Source organism: Schistocerca gregaria, chromosome 5 (assembly GCF_023897955.1).
Source record: "Schistocerca gregaria isolate iqSchGreg1 chromosome 5, iqSchGreg1.2, whole genome shotgun sequence".
In the NCBI taxonomy this organism is placed as follows: domain Eukaryota; kingdom Metazoa; phylum Arthropoda; class Insecta; order Orthoptera; family Acrididae; genus Schistocerca; species Schistocerca gregaria.
This window is the reverse complement of record NC_064924.1, coordinates 59,976,011-59,993,935: the sequence shown is the minus strand read 5'-3', so window position 1 is coordinate 59,993,935 and position 17,925 is coordinate 59,976,011. Positions and strand designations below refer to the sequence as shown.

Genomic DNA, 17,925 nt, shown 5'->3' with positions numbered 1-17,925 from the left:
AGACAGAGAGACAGAGAGAGGGATTGAATGGGTAATACAGTATGTAAAGGGAGATAACCTATTAGTCATGGGTGAATGGAATGCAGTCGCAGCGGAAGGAGAAGAAAGGGTTAAGGGGGAATGTAGGATTGGTATTAGGAATGTGGGAGAAAAGAAATAATAGTTCTGTAATAAATTTCAGCTTCTGCAAGCTAATACCTTGTTCAAGGACCATAAGAAGAGGTGGTTCACTTTGGAAAGGCCAAAAGCTATTGGAAGATTTCAGTTAGAATGGTCAGGCAGATATTTATAAATCAGATAAAGGATTGTAAGGTGTACCCACGGCCTCATACAACTTCAGATCACAATTTAGTAATGATGATTAGGCTGACGTTTAAGAGACTAGTCGGGAATTGTGCAAAGAAGTGGAATACGGAAACGCTAAGGAAAGAAGATACACGCTAGAAGTTCTGAGGCTATAGATACTGTGATAATACCGCAGCAGGATATTCAGTTAAAAAGGAATGGACATCTCTAAAAAGGGTAGTCACAGACGTCTGAAAGAAAATCATAGGAACTAGGAAGAAACCATGGATAACAGAAGAAATACTTATGTTGATCAACGAAAGATGGAAGTACAAAAATGTTGAGAGAAATTCAGGGCCACGGAAATACAAGTCGCTGAGGAATGGCATAAGAAGTGCAGGGAAGCTAAGGCTACAAGGTTCCAAGAAAAATGTGAATTAATAGGGAAAGAAGTGAGTGTTAGAAGGACTGACTCAGCGTATAGGGAACTCAGAATTACAGCAAAGGTGATAACATTAAGAGTGCTATGGTAATTCCACTGTTAAATACAAAGGAGAGAACGGATGGATGGAAAGAGGACATTGCTTCCATGAGGACGACGATTTGTCGACGTGATAAAAGAAACAGATGTCGATAGAGCCGAGACAGGGGATCCAGTATTAGAATTTTAAAGAGGTTTGGAGGAGCTACGACAAGGAAGAAGGGATGGACGATACTCATCGTAATTTTTAAAATCACTGGGGGAAGTGGCAAGAAAACAATTCACGTTGGTATGTAGAATGTAAGACTGGCGATATACCATCCGACTTTCGGGAAACTCATCCACACAATTCCGAGATGACAAGAGCCGACAAGTGTGAAAATTATCGCACAATCACCTTAACAGCTCATGCTCCCAAGTTGCAGAAAAGATAATAAATAGAAGAATGGAAAAGAAAATATAAGGTCCGTTATATGATCAATTTGGCTTTACCAGGCACCAAAGAGGTGGGTCTGACGTTGCGGCTGAGAATGGAAGCAAGACTGAAGAAAAATCAGGACACGTTCATACGCTTTTACGACCTGGAACAAACGTTCGACAATGTAAAGTCATACAAGATGTTCTGAATCGCGAGAAAAGAAAGGATAAGCTATAGCGAAACACGGGCAGTGTACAAGAACCAAGAGGGAACAGTTAGAGCGAGGGACCAAGAACGAAATGCTGAGGATAAGAAGGGTGTAAGACAGATGTAGTCTTTCGCCCCTACTGTTCAGTCTATGCATCGAAGAAGCGGTGAAAAATAGGAGAAAGATTCAAGTGTGGGTTTAAAATTCAGGGTGAAAGGATATCGATGATAAGATTCGCTAATGACATTGCTATCCTCGGTGAAAGTGAAGAATTGCAGGATCAATTGAATGAAATGAATATTCGAATTGGTACAGAATTTGGATTGAGAGTAAATCTAAGAAAGACTAAAGTAATGAGAAGTAGCAGAAATGAGAACGAGAAATTTAACATCAGAGTTGGTGATCAGGAAGTAGACGAAGTCAAGAAAGGCAGCAAAATAACACATGACGGACGGAGGAAGGAAGACATAATAAGCGGACTGGCACTGGCAAAAAGGGCATTCCTGGCCAAGAGAAGTCTAGTATGAAACATAGGCCTTAATTTGAGGAACACATTTCTGAGAACGTACGAATCGGGTACAGCATTGTATGTTAGTGGGACTGTGGAAAATACAGAAGAGAATGTAAGTGTTAGAGACGTGGTACAACAAAACTTTGAAAATTAGGTGCATTGATAAGGTAAGGCATATTGACGTTCTCTGTAGAATCCGTGAGGAAGGGAGTGTATGGAGAACACTGGCAAGCAGAGACAGAATGGTAGGTCTCTTCCGTTTACGAGTTTCCCTCTAACTTGTTCAAATAATCCGACTGTCTTTGTGATGCGAAAAAACGTACCGATATCGCTTGTATCAATATACAAGGAAGAACTGTTTCTGCATAACGGATAGGCCGAAATCTGTCACTATAGGTCACCTAACGAATGTGGATAAAATAACTCATCTTGCCAGCCACTTAAGAAATATCCATGAATCTAATAAGTGTTGAAAATTCGATTAGCCACTAAATTTCATTGTCTCCGTAAAACTGCTAACAAGTTACATAAAGGAGAAAACTAGTAGTTGTAAATCAGTTTCAGGGCACATGCAAAAGGTAATAATTTAGCTGTTAGGATAAATGTGAAACTTTACCAAACAAATTATTACTCGAGAACCAGATAAAACTAAAGTAAATAACCTGAAAATCAGTTCGTCACTAAATGCTCTTTGAATTTTCAGCTCACGAAGGGTTGTGATTAAAGGTAGGTTTTTGTAATTTTCTGCAAAATATGTTATTGCGTCAATTTTCATCCTAGTATTACTGCAAGTGAAGCTTTTGCAATAGCGATTCAAAACTCTGATTTGGACACCTCTGTGCCTGCCGTTTGACAGTTGTTGTGGTCTTCAATCCTGAGACTGGTTTGATGCAGCTCCCATGCTACCCTATCCTGTGCAAGCTTCATCTCCCAGTACGTACTGCAACGTGCATCCATCTGAATCTGCTTAGTGTATTCGGTTTCCCCCTACTATTTTTACCCTCCACGCTGCCCTTGAGTACTAAATTGGTGATCCCTTGATGCCTCAGAATATGTCCTACCAACAGGTTCCTTCTTCTTGTCAAGTTGTGCCACAAACTCCTCTTCTCCACAATTCTGTTCATTACCTCCTAATTAGCTGTGTGATCTACCCATCTAATCTTCAGCATTCTTCTGTACCACCACATTTCGAAAGCATCTATTCTCTTCTTGTACAAACTATCTATTGTCCATGCTTCACGACCATATATGGCTAAACTCCATACAAATACTTTCGGAAACGACTTCCTGACACTTAAATCTATACTCGATGTTAACAAATTTCTCTTCTTCAGAAACGCTTTCCTTGCCATTGCCAGAGTACATTTTATATCCTCTCTACGTCCACCATCATCAGTTATTTTGCTCCCCAAATAGCAAAACTCTTTTACTACTTTAAGGGTCTCATTTCCTAATCTAATTCCATCAGCATCACCCGACTTAATTCGACTGCAGTCCATTATCCTCGTTTTGCTTTTGTTGATGTTTATCTAATACCCTCCTTTCAAGACACTGTACGTTTCGTTCAACTGCTCTTCCTAATTCTTTGCTGTCTCTGACAGAATTACAATGTCATCGGCGAACCTCAAAGTTTTATTTCTTCTCCACGGATTTTAATACCTACTCCGAATTTTTCTTTTGTTTCCTTTACTGCTTGCTCAATATACAGATTGAATAGCATCGGGGAGAGGCTACAACCCTGTCTCACTCCCTTCCCAGCCACTACCTCCCTTTCATGACCGTCGGCCCATGACTACCATCTGGTTTATGTACAAATTGTAAATAGCCTTTCGCTGTATTTTATCACTGCCACCTTTAGGATTTGAAAGATTATTCCAGTCAACATTGTCAAAAACTTTCTTTAAGTCTACAAATGCTAGGAACGTAGGTTTGCCTTTCCTTAATCTTTCTTCTAAGATAAGTCCTAAGGTCATTGTTGCTTCACGTGGTGCAACATTTCTACCGAATCCACACTGATCTTCCCCGAGGTCGGCTTCTACCAGTTTTTCCATGCGTCTGTAAAGAATTCGCGTTAGTATTTTGCAGCTGTGACTTATTAAACTGATAGTTCGGCCATTTTCACATCTGTCAACACCTGCTTTCTTTGGGATTGGAATTATTATATTCTTCTTGAAGTCTGAGGGTATTTCGCCTGTCTCATACATCTTGCTCACCAGATGGTAGAGTTTTTTCAGGACTGGCTCTCCCAAGGTCGTCAGTATTTCTAATGGAATGTTGTTTACTCCCGGGGCTTTGTTTCGACTCAGGTCTTTCAGTGCTTTGGATTCCGTTTGACAGAGTACACTTTATTTATGGGGAAATTGGATTTCAAGTCCTCCAGTCCCCTCCTTCAAATGAGGTATTTGTCAGGTATTGCTTTAACGTCCCTGTACAAAACACCATGGGCAGGTAAGGAGCCCCGATTCTCATCCAAAACTCTGATGCTGTTAGTGGAAAGAATTTACCTATGCCTCCTTCATAACAAGAACCGAGCTGTAGGGTGGATGAGGAACAGTTCAATGACGTTTAGCGAGCTGCTCTGAGGTGCGTAGACTTGTACAGTTGGGCTGCGAGGTGTTTGTGATCCGTCTACGACCTCGACTGAAAGTGTCTGCACGTTCCAACATTGTGGGAGTCACAGCTGCGTGCGGCGGACGTGCGCTCAAGAAATCTGTCAGGTTTGCGATAATAGATGCATCGTTCAACGACTCACCGTGCTTTTGTTCACTGCTAGGTCTAGGTACAAATTCCACAAGGGCCTATCAATATCTACGATGCTCTGGTTTTCCGCCAGAGAAACTCCACGACCACTCTGCTTTGAACGCACCTCCGCTACAGGCTCCATTTTGAAGGCTACATATAGCACCACCACCTATCTGAACTTCATAAAGCTATAGGGGCTGAAGCGGGCATGTTCCACGAGTGTCTCAAATTCCAGTTTTGTCAGCCGAAATCGGCCGAGAAAAATGTGTTGCATTACTTACTGAATGCTCCTCGTTCTGGATTATAGCCTTGTACGAAAGTAAACTATAGACAATAAACAGGTCAGACAAGAAGGAAATAGTTTTTGAAGCTGGGTGTTACAGAATAATGAAGATTAGGTGGCTAGATTTAGTTACTAATGGGGGAATTTCGATGATGATTAGGAGTGATTTAAAATGGTATTATCATATAAAATTAATGTCGGTAAAGCAGATGCCAGAGAAATTCATTAGAAGAATCCAAAGGAAATGCAATCCGAAAACAAAGGAAGTAGGTTACAGTACACTTGTTCACCCACTGCTTGAATACTGCTCATCGGTGTGGGATCCGTACCAGATAGGGTTGACAGAAGAGAGAAGATCCAACGGAGAGCAGCGGTCTTCGTTACAGGATCATTTTGTAATCGCGAAAGCGTTACAGAGATGATAAACTCCAGTGGAAGACTCTGCAAGAGAGACTCAGTAGCTCGGTACGGGCTTTTGTTGTTTCGAGAGCATACCTTCACCGAGGAGTCAAGCAGTATATTGCTCCCTCCTTCGTATACCTCGCGAAGAGACCGTGAGGATAAAATCAGAGAGATCAGAGCCCACATAGAGGCATACCGACAATCTTTCTTTCCTCGAACAATACGAGACTGGAATAGAAGGGAGAACCCATAGAGGCAAGTACCCTCCGCCACACACCGCCAGGTGGCTTGCGGAGTATGGATGTAGATTTAGATGACACCTCACCTCAAGTCATAATCATCTACATCTACATCCATACTCCGCAAGCCACCTGGCGGTGTGTGGCGGAGGGTACTTTGAGTGACTCTATGGGTTCTCCCTTCTATTCCAGTCTCGTTCGTGGAAAGAAAGATTGTCGGTCTGCCTCTATGTGGGCTCTGACCTCTCTGATTTTTCAGTGCCTTGACGAAAAGTCGGCATGTCAGCGTCATGGGTGGGGACGAAGTATGTGCCCAGATGCGGAGAAGTTTACAATGCACTGAAGTCTGCCTCCCTTCCCGACCAATTTAGGGATAAGGCCTGACAGTTCACGAAGTTTCACCGCTCTTGTAACACTGGAGTCAGTATCGCCGCTGACGGAGGTAAGATCTCCAAAGATATGGAGGGCTGTCCTCGTATTATATAGGACACATTTTGCCAAAATATGTGGAACTGAAAGTGGGACACCACAAACTTCACAGAGTGGTGGATCCTCCTGCCAGAGGAGGAAGCAACGTGTTGAAGGGCGAGCTCAGCCTGGTAAGCAGAATCTCCTTCCAGCTATGAGGCTGACGAAGTGCACGTGCCTGTGTTGTCGATTTGAACGACCAGTTTTGTTTCTGTCACCTGGAACTATTCAGTCTCCTACTAACGCATGATGTGGCTGACAAAACGAGATGGTGTGAAACGGAGGAGAACACTCACGGACACCACCGTCGTGGATGCTTCCTAGGCTGCTATGTCGGCCATGTTTCCCGTGTCCCGATATGGCCAGGTGCTCAACGTCACCTCCTCAGGGTCACCTCCTTGGCAGGTTGTCAGGAGAATTTTGAGTAATTGGGTAAAACTAAGTTATTGCCCAACTTTGCCTAAAATAAGGGATCGGTTGAAAGGATGAAAGACGCATCGAGGACTCGTCAGTACGGTAATGGAAGGAAGTGTGGGGGGTAAAAAATAAACATCAATCCTTGAGTACAGAAAGCAGGTTCAAATGGTTGTCGGGTACAGGGATTACATGGAGTTAATGATCGGTTGTTGCACGGTTCTGAGCTATGTTTAAAATTACAAGTACCTAACTCATCAAGAAATTAGTTAAAAACAATGGCACAATTTGTAATGATCTGAGAGAAACTAGAGGGCAATCTAATAAAAACTTAGTAATATTACTTAGCCAAAAAACAAACTACAAAATATTTGTCCTGCAATTTAGAATATAAGAGGAATTTTTACGCATACTGTTATTTTCCTCGTTAGATCTCAGGGTACTAAGTTCCTCTGCGGTCTAACGGAAAACACACAATGTTTTGAGCAGCAGATGGAGCTAATGCAGACATGCACTGTCTGAAACTGACGTCCCTTAACGAAGGGATACTCAAATTGAAGCATCATCATTCTAGTTGCTTTTGCGTTATTGCTCTTAAGTATTTTCCACTTGATGGAAGCACAGGTCTGCAACATGAAGATTCGTTCATTACCAATTGGTTCACCGATTCGACGAACCTTTTCACAACCTAAGGGTACAATTTAAAATCGAGGAACAGCAGCATCCTCCACGACAAACAGATTCTTAATGATGTGAGGAGCATCTTTTGTCAAGATGGTATGGTCACGTAGGGGTAACTAACTTTTCATCTTCGGTAAATGCTGTGAGGTCATAGCATTAATTATGGGACAGTCCTACTGGTTTTAAAAACAAACCATTTTCCTAAGTCAACGTATTTTCAAGCGACTGAAACAATGGAAGAAATCTGCAGGCGCTTGAGACAAATCAGTGTGGCTTCTCCTGCTCAGCACTTGTAAATGGGCCATATTGGTATTTTTTTAATCAAATTACGTCTTGTTTCAAAGAGGTTAATAAAAAGTATATTTCCAAAACCTTAGTATATGACTTTTGTACTAGTATTAAACACAATTTTAAGGTTTTTGAAGTTTAACAGCTTTAGCTACACTGTAGATTTTTATATAAATTAACTGATTTTTTTAGTTGGAAGTAAATTCGCTGAATACGAATGAATTCGCTTCAGGTGTGTTAGGTATTGACGTACAACCTATTGGTGACATCAAAATTTGTGCCGGGCAACTCAGACCCCGATTCGCCGCTTATCGGGTGAGGTCGCCTTAACCATTTGTACTCACCATAGCTGAAGCCAAGTTACTCGCATTCAGGGTACTTAGGTCGAAGTAATTTCCGCCAACGTCTTCATCCAGACATGCTTGTAAACATTACTTTTTAATTTCAATGTATTTGGTGGCACGTCTACCTCTTCCCGCTAGTTTGCACAAATCACTAGTAATTCTCTTTCAGTAAATGCTGAAGTGACCAACAGAAAGCATACAAGACAATTTTACACTACTGGCCATTAAAATGGCTACACCACGAAGATGACGTGCTACAGTCGCGAAATGTAACCGAGAGCAAGAAGATGTTGTGATATGCAAATGATCAGCTTTTCAGAGCATTCACACGAGGTTGTCGCCGGTGGTGACACATTCAACGTACTGACATGAGGAAAGTTTCCAACCGATTTCTCATACACAAACAGCAGTTCACCGGCGTTGCCTGGTGAAACGTTGTTGTGTTTCCTCGTCTAAGGAGGAGAAATGCGTCTCATCACGTTTCCGACTTTGACAAAGGTCGGATTGTAGCCTATCGCGATTGCGATTTATCGTCTGGCGACACTGCTGCTCGCGTTGGTCGAGATACAATGACAGCAGAATATGGAATCGGTGGGTTCAGGAGTGTAATTCGGAACGCCATGCTGGATCCCAACGGCCTCTTATCACTAGCAGTCGAGATGACAGGCATCTTATCCGCATGGCTGTAACGGATCGTGCAGCCACGTCTCGATCCCTGGCTCAACAGATGGGGACGTTTGCAAGACAACCATCTGCACGAACAGTTCGACGTTTGCAGCAGCATGGACTATCAGCTCGGAGACCATGGCAGCGGTTAGCCTTGACGCTGCATCACAGACAGGAGCGCCTGCGATGTTTTACTCAATGACGAACCTGGGTGCACGATTGGCAAAACGTCATTTCTTCGGACGGATCCAAGTTCTGTTTACAGCATCATGATGGTCGCATCCGTGTTTGGCGACATCGCGGTGAACGCACATTGGAAGCTTGTGTTCGTCATCGTCATACTGGCGTATCATCCGGTGTGATTGTATGGGGTGCCATTGGTTACACGACTGTCACCTCTTGTTCGCATTGACGGCACTTTGAACAGCGGACGTTACATTTCAGTTGTGTTACGACCCGTGGCTCTACCTTTCATTCGATTCCTGCGAAACCCTACATTTCAGCAGGATAATGCACGACCGCGTGTTGCAGGTCCAGATCTGTTACCAATTGAAAACGTCTGGTCAATGGTGGCCGAGCAACTGGCTCGTCACAATACGCCAGTCACTACACTTTATGAACTGTGGTATCGTGCTGCATGGGCAGCTGTACCTGTACACGCTATCCAAGCTCTGTTTGACTCAATCGCCAGGCGTATCAAGGCCGTTATTACGGCCAGAGGTGGTTGTTCTGGGTACTGATTTCTCAGGATCTATGCACCCAAAATGCGTGAAAATAAAATAACATGTCAGTCCTAGTGTAATGTATTTGTCGAATGAATACTCGTTTATCATCTGCATTTCCTCTTGGTGTAGCAATTTTAGTGGCCAGTAGTGTATTTTTCGCAGAAATAATTACGATTCTTTAGTTGACTTTGAATGGTAAACGAGCCGAGCATTCGCCCAGGCGAGTGTGGGGCAACAGCCTGAACATCTCTCAGACTAGCCGACGGAACCTACAGACAGGCAGACTACAGACTCGTTTGATTTGAAATGTGAAGAATGAATAATTCAGTCAACATAAACAACTAAAATCGATTGTAAAGACTTTCCATTTGATTGTTTCGACATACTGGTTTCACTTAAAAGAAAGACGACTAATGGCTGTTTAATGGGAACTGTTTCTTGACCGTCGACAGTAAACTACTTTGCGGAATCGGTTGCATACAGCACAGGACTGTCATTGAGAACTGGAACCATCGACAAAAAAAGCACCGCAAAACATGCCATATTGTGGAGTACATTTGGAAAGTGTGCTTATTCCTCCGCCTCTTTACTCTTTCCAGATCTGCCTATCACGAAGTTCTGAGGAGCAGGATCGTCGCTAACCCAAACATTTGCCGAATTGAACTACAGTACTGGAATCGTTACAATCCCATTTCCCACATGGGATGAGACTCACAGTCTGGCAGCTGGTCCTCGGGGAAGTCCCTCTGCAGCAGCTCGTGGTACAGCTCGCACCTCGTGAAGACGACCGCCCGGGCACAAGACGTCAGCGTCATGAGCGCCAGCAGGCTGCAGTACAAGCTCCTCATCTCTGCTAGCAGTGCTCGGCCGTTTACCAGTCTGCAGAAAAAAATGTATTGTGGGCAGTTAACTCACAAGGACAGCGTGCTAAATGTAACAGCATACAATGCTTAGGTAGAAAGTAGTAATATCTATTACACCTTAAATCTGACAAATTAAGAACAGGGATCAGTCATTGTTAGTAACAGCGCCGTTAGCTGTTTAGAACATACAAGTTCTTTAGACAGCTGTTCACGTTTAAAATTACATTACGCTGGACGTGTTTTTCGTCGCGGCGAAAGTTCCTTCTGGTTGTCGTACCCTGCAGCAAGAGACGTACTAAAAAGTGTTAATTTACTGTAACCAGGCCTAGCACTGAATGAAAACAACGTAACCAACACTGGAAGATAGCCATGAGAGAGTTACACCAAAAGCCGTCCGTATTTTTACACTACTGTAAGCTGATTTGCAAGAAGTTCGTATTTCACGACTTACGAAAGAAATTAATTTCGACTTGAGAACCGCCTGACGAAACTGTCGGTTCGAAAGCCGAGACGACACTAGTTTTACTTAATAACCATAAATAAAAAGCGCAGTTCCTGATTTTACTTCTTCATAAGAATTAACCGACATTTTTATACACCCGCTGTTCCACCATATCAATTTTCAACAAAATAAAGACGTCGCATTTCAAATAGGGTTGCCAGGTACAAAAATTGGAAAACAGGGCTGAGCTATATTTAGCCAGACATTTTGCTCTAAAAGCCAGACTACCTATTTAACGTAGAAATACAGCCTGCTACGTATTGTCAATCGTTTATTAATAATCAGTTTTTTTGCGAGATCAGCCTTAAAGCTGCATAAACGAGAAGAAAAAGTCTATAATTTCCCAAAAATGATAGCAATTAAGTGCTTAGTCTTCTTCCTAAGAAGAGACTATTTTGAAGTAAAAGTTCTTTAAATGAAATTATTTTTTACTCTTCTTGGGCAGAAAATGACAAGATAGTCAGTGGCGGTTGTTTTCATTAGACTCATTGGCATCTGCAGATCAGTACGTTCTACTTTGCCTCAATCTCTCTGCGCGTAGCATTGTCGTGACATTTATTTTAGGCTCTTTCGACCTACGAAGAAAAACAAAGACATTCGACATACCTCATTCATCACATTGATTTCTCGCGCTTTCGTGATTAGCTCAAAACGAGCCTTGTATTTTATACTTCATCGATAAAGGGCTGAACAAAACTAGGACATAGCGAACTTCTGTATAATTGTCCAAACGCGACAGTAAAAAGCCGGATATATCTGGCTACTTCCTGCCGGACAATTGGCAACCCCCCTTTTTTCCTCCTCCAAGTCACGGAAACAGATTTGCAAAGTAAACTCTGAAGTGTATCTTTTTGTAATCTGAAGACCGAGATGTTTTGATTATCGAGACATACGTTCACGTGTTCCATCAGTTTTTAACATGACCACTGGTTTTTAAAAGCAAACGCATACTAGCGATCTGCAATAAGTGCACAGCTGTGAATTCGGCGGCTAGTCACACTTCAGAGCAGTTATAGGAAAGAACAGATTTTTTTATGGTTCTGCACTCTGTCTTAAGTCTGGAAGGATGCTTCACCTCGCTATCATGTAATTTATTGAAACTACATGGTTTAGTTCTGTTTCTGAAGCTATAATCAGCTGAGAGTTCTAGTACACAAATCCACGGATGAGATCTTAAAAATTCATGATGGAAGATAAGCATTTTTGAGCTTAGCTGCTTTGGTCTAGGAAAGTTTCTTTAGAGTTTCTTCCACGACGACACTGTCAACTACTTTATTTCAATTTCCGTTGACAGAGGCAGACTGAAGATGATCCCCGGAGTTCTGGGCGAAATGTCTGTTTTGTAAGCTCTTGAAGATGAATCTAGTACATGCTTTCCGTAAAAACAACACAAACGAATGACGCTTTGTATATTCCATTTTGCGGGCAGCATGTCATTGCTTCTTAGTACCAGATGTAACCAAATATGTAGGAATATAACTTTTTCATTATAAAAATAAGCAAACCAATCCAGTGACTGAATAAAACTGTACTATGATGCCTATATTTTCTTTTCAAGTAGTACATAACATTTGTTGGAAATGGACATACATCTTAAAGTGAAATCCGAACCAAGAGCCAAATTTAAACCTTTACCCATGGTCATACTTTTGTCGGCTTTGAAAGTCGCTAAGCCAAAACACCCGCTTACTGACCAGGACCGACCCGCATCATTTCTGTCATTCTTGTACGTAACAGAAGCAATCTATCAATTTCCACAGCACCTCTGGTTCAAAACATGTGTGTGAAACATCACAGTCCGCTTCATGAATAAATTTAATGCCAACAAGTAGCACACAAACTTATTACACACCTCTAAATACCTTTCTAAAATAAGAGGAGTTGACATCCCGTCAACGATGATGTCATTAGAGAACCGAGCACAAGCTCTAACTGGGGACAGAAGTGTAAGGAATCAGCCACTTCTCATCAAAGAAACCATCCCGATCTTTGCGTATATCGAGTGAGAGAAAAAACAGAAAACCCTAATCTCTTTGGCTGGACTGGGATTAAAACCACCGTCCTCCCAAGTGCAATCACCTTCTCGCTCACACAGATCAGGGAGATAAACTACATTCATAGTCCAAAACCGACATGGGACCACAAAATAATCGAACACGAATGTAAAGTGCCTCACGTCGTTCTCTATAACTACCGGTAGATCTCCAAGAGGCTCCCAAAATCAGTTTTCGCAATCAGATTTCCCAATACTGCTTGTGACTAGTTATAGAAACACTCCAGTCTCTAGAAATGCGTTTCAAGGTGCCATATTTCCTCTTCCATAATCCCATACAAACGCACAACCGTCTTTAGAACATGCTTGGGTTGTCACGTTAAGTCTAGTTTTTAAAAAATTGTGGGTCTTCTGGACAGAGTGACTCTTCTTAACTGAACGAGAAATAAATATTAGACAACCTATGAAGTTTTCTGCCTCCGATGTTTAATAGAAAAGAAACAGCCACTATGCTGAGGCAGGAACCGGAAAAAAATTACCTCCGCAGACCATTTACGCAAAGCAACCGACGACGCGACAGCCGATATTCGACCGGGCTAACAAAACCACATCAGATATTAACATGTAAACACAACACCGATAAACGGTGTGCGAAATTTCATTATCTTCATCGAAAAGTTAGGTCTCGCTTAAACATAGCAATTTCGGTTCAATATAGTGTACTTACGGAGCGAAACAGGCTTTCAACGACAGAGTGCTTTGCAAGCAAGGACAATGGGCCAGTCCTATACGCGACTGACTGCAAGTGGTCAGTAGAAACGAATGTTCGGGACGTGATTGGAAAAATATCTCTGTTGATACGAGAGATATCGCTGTACCTTGATAGTGCAGCGGAAACTGCCAGAATCAATTAACAGACAAAGTACGGCCATATCACAAAGATCGACTACGTGATTAAATGCGCCACAAGAGTCTAGTAATGGCATAGTAGGCACCCAAGCAACTGAAGTAACATTGATGCCGGTGCGAAAAATAATATTTAATTCTGTCACAACAGCGCAGAAAAGTGAACGGTCCAAAATCTGACAAAGGCAAAATGGACAAACGCAAGTAGGAAGCTATAACATTGACTTGCTGTTGTTCTTTTAAATCTATTTTACTACATTTCTCCTTGTTATTCACTTGTAATGTTTTGTGCCTCAATCTGAAAAAACGGAACCCATGTGGGATCGCTTCGTTGTCCGTCTTTCTGTCCTACTGCTAAGAACCCTTTTTCTCGGGAACAGCTAGACATACCACGTTCAAATTCATGTCACATACTAAGGTTTATGCTCCCTTGTCAGTGCAAAAGTTTTAAACTTCTAAGTCAATTCAATCAAAAGACATATTCTATATTTACATATATATAAACAAATGTGCCCTGTTCGCTCCTTGTATGTTCGGGCTTGTCCGAGGAATTACTGTAGAGATTTCGATAAGTTCTTGGAATTCCTGGGACCGATATGTCGGCCGTATCAGTACCGTAAACAGGCAAAAGTCGTTGAGATTCTCGAGTTCTAGGATGGATGATATACTCCTACTTACATTTGGCCAATTTTTTTATCTTTGGAAACAATTACGTTTCACAAGCCACCTAAAATGCTGAAACCTCACACCGTGTCACACTCTGCAAATTGTAATAGATACTATTAATGAAATGGACAATAATAATAGTACAGAAGTGTGTCAAATGTTTCTCACTAGATGAAAACAAGCATAAAAGTTTCGATCATTATTTTATTTTTGCTGTGGCTAAAATCTCCATTTCAGAAATGGAAAAGTGGTAACAATGTCCGTCTGGGTTTTTGTCAGATGTGTTTATTTACATTAGTGGTTTCGACAATTGAGCCAGTGTTCAGTGACACCTGTAACATAATCAGTTGTTTAACGACCATTTCAACTTCAAGAATACATTGTGTCTGCAAAAAATTGTAGTGACCAAATTCTACAGATAACGAAGAATCCTGTTTTCCTGTCTTACTATGTAAATGAATTAGGTAAAAACGATTGACACGAAGGCAGTGTCATCTTAAAGGGAATGATTATGCATTGACGTTCTTCATGTTGGGGTAGAAAGTTGTATATTTTTTTTAAAAAGTATTAGTCTTTTAGAAATTTTTCAGTACATAGTGTGTTTTTAAAGTTGTATCTGCTGAATATACAGATCCAAACTCTGCAAAATGACTACCCATGTGTAAAAGAATATGAAGATTATTTCACAGACTAATTTTCACTTGTTACTTTACGTACAAAGGACACCCACAATAATAAGAAGCTGTAACTTGAAACAAGTAACTATCTGCTCACTGTAAATTACTGGTCTTTCTGTCAGTAATCCATATTTTCTAATGTGAAAGCATACTTCATTCAAAATTTACGTAAAGCAACAAAGAAATTGGAGTCATGGTTCTTGAAACTGCCAAAAATTGAATCAGTTACGTTGTAATACTCATACAAAACAGACGTAATTCACCATACTTTCTATCTACCAACTTTCTTAAGCACAACAAAAACTCACGACGTTTGCTTTCCGGCGTTACGGAAATCTTTATCATATTCACAATATTCTTGGAATATCATCTAACGTAATGTGTATGTGAACAGGAACTTGTATGAAACATACTTTACCATAGAAGTAAATAATTACTTTATTGCACACTGTAGACAAAATACAGCAAAATTATAAAATATATGAAAATAAACGTACATCAACCTTCAATCTTTTTTCCAGATGTGTGCATGCATTTATACCTAGAGTGTAAGGCAGAAAAGATTGCGAAAAGAAAGGCAGCAATCGTGTAGATTACAAAACTATACACCAACTCTCTCACTTTCAAAAGAGACGCGGATTGACAATACAAAATATGGCGGCAATAAGTATGGTGTGGAACCACAGCCAGCACTGAATAACGTGCCACAGTCTTTCTGTGTATTCCCCATCTCTTTGAGCACTGGTCTCTACGGGAACATGCAGCTACTGTATGCTGCAGCAGGGTGTGGTGTTCAGAAATTCTAAAGAGTGTACAGAGAAAGGTTTTGCGGCAGCACCATCCTGACTGGACGGAACATAACAATTTAGTATGTCGTTCAAGCATCAGAGAATTAACAAAGATCATTGACAAAGAGTTATTGGCGGAGTAGGACGTCAGGAAACCGTGTTGAGCCGCGTGGACAAAGGCTCATTAACAAACAGTTCTCACCTTTTCTGTGCAACTCTGTTAAAGGAATGGTGAGTAAAGAGTGTTGACACAGCAACAGTTGCCCGCCTATCATACGGAACGTGTACAAGCAAGGTGGCGAAATGATTTAAATGCTATCGTTGATATCTGGTAGAAAATTATGATGTAATGTATGCATTGAAACTAGCAATTGTCAATTTTTAACAGTTCTCATTAGCGTACGTTGTTGCATTCTTGTAACACTTCTTAATAAACTGAAAATAGGGATAGTAGTTTACTGGGAGATTTAAATAATTTGTTCCTGTTAACAACAAACTGCATCGTGAAAATTGTATATTAAACTCCAAACGTGTAAGACGTCGTGGTCTCCTGACCTTCATTGCTTACATATTCCGCCCTCACAATCATATTCAGCACATCAAGATGCTTCATTCGAACCCAAACTCGATAAGATAGTGAATGTTGTATGAATTCGTGTAAACGATATGCAAATAACTAATAAATCACAAGTGCACACGTGGGTGAAATACTTGAGGCTGGCGTACACACATACATTCCAGACACTACAGTCACAGGAGCTTTTAGTTAGAGAGAGGCAACCGCACGCCAGGAGGCCAGTACCAACCCATCTACGTCGGCCGATGGACGCCGGTGGAGCACACAGCGTTCGCCCGAGGGATAGGAGGAACGACCCCGTATTCGGCTTAAAAGCAAATTCTGCTACATTGTGTGGGAGCGACCAACCTACGCATTCTTTACACATAGCACGCAGTTTCAGAGATTTTCACTGGGAGACAGCAAACGCCAAACGCCTATTATACAGATTTCTGGATTGGTCGCCTTAAACGAAACGTCATTCTCCCGTTTTAGAAGAGCAATGCTGATTGGCACACGATATTTCTGACGCCTTGAGCTGAAGGAGTAATGGAAGAGACCGAAAGATATACCCCTTCACGTCTGGCGTGGAGAGGCACCGTTCCGTTGTCACTCTTGGAGCGAGGAACAAGTCTCTCCTCAGTACTTCACTGGGAGAGCACCTCTGTCGAGAGCAAATCGAAATGCAACTATCTATATTGAGTCCTTGTGATTAAGCGTTGTTCACTGTGTTGGCCGACACACACTTATTGTGCGGTGTGAACGGACAGAGTTGTAGTTAAACGCCTGCGAGCGAATTTTTGGCCTGTGGCCTGTGGCCTGGGTATCTGACCAGTGTACCACGCCAATAGTTAGACTAGGGGCGAATAGGAATCCTTGACTTCATCAAGGCGGTGGGAGAGTTTGATTAGCGAAGGTCAATCCAGATAGAACGAGAGTTATGTTATTTGTCAGCAGCGAGCGGCGCAGACAGCTGTCATCGCAGCTTACGGTATTGTGCGCTACAGCTATTGTGAGTCCCATATTTCCTCCAGAACAGTGCACTTCACTGCATTACACGAGGAACAGCCTCGACTGTACCTAGCAACATTCTAAAGGATAATTATTCAAGATGAGTAGGCGTGCCTCTCAGCCATTCTGCCAAGTCAATAATAATCTTAAACTTTGTATAGAAATTTCATTAGCGAATCCTATCCTTGAGAGGTAACTTCACATTCCAAAAAGAACCAGGATATAACTTGTTCAATTCATAATTAAAAGTGCCATTGTGATTTCTCAGAATTGCTCCCTATCTATGTTAAAGACATAGGAGACAACCTGAGTAGCCGTCATAGATCATTTGCAGATGATGCTGTTATTTACCGCCTTGTAGAGTCATCATATGATCAAAACGACTTGCAAAATGAATTAGATAAGATATCTGTATGGTGCGAAAAGTGGCCTGAATAAGGAAAAGTGTGAAGTTATTCACACAAGTAGTAAAATAAATCAGCTAAATTTGATTACGCTATAAGTCACACAAATCTGAAGGCTGTAAATTCAACTAAATATTTAGGGATCACAATTACAAGTAACCCCAACTGGAATGATCACATAGATTATATTCTGGCTAGAGCAAATCAAAAACTGCGATTCATTGGCAGAACACTTAGAAGGTGCAACAGGTCTACCAAAGAGACTGCTTACACTACGCTTGTCCGCCCTATTCTGGAGTATTGCTGTGCGGTGTGGGATCCGCATCAGGTCGGACTGACGGATGACATCGAAAAAGTACAAAGAAGGGCAGCTCGTTTTGTATTATCGCGAAATACGGAAGATA

The 17,925-nt window shown here is 41.6% G+C and overlaps 1 protein-coding gene across 3 annotated transcripts in view; it reads right to left on the bottom strand.

Annotated features, from left to right (window-relative positions):
* LOC126271975 (lysozyme-like) overlaps positions 1 to 17,925 on the bottom strand; it is a 230,364-nt gene that overhangs the window by 11,646 nt on the left and 200,793 nt on the right. For 2 of the 3 annotated variants that reach the window (XM_049974437.1, XM_049974439.1), the window contains exon 2: positions 9,871 to 10,034. In XM_049974437.1, the coding sequence (XP_049830394.1) occupies positions 9,871 to 10,003 (133 nt within the window). In that variant the 5' untranslated portion in view covers positions 10,004 to 10,034. Of the gene's footprint in view, positions 1 to 9,870; positions 10,035 to 13,240; positions 13,328 to 17,925 lie in introns of those variants that run through there. The other variant, XM_049974436.1, reaches the window with a different exon arrangement.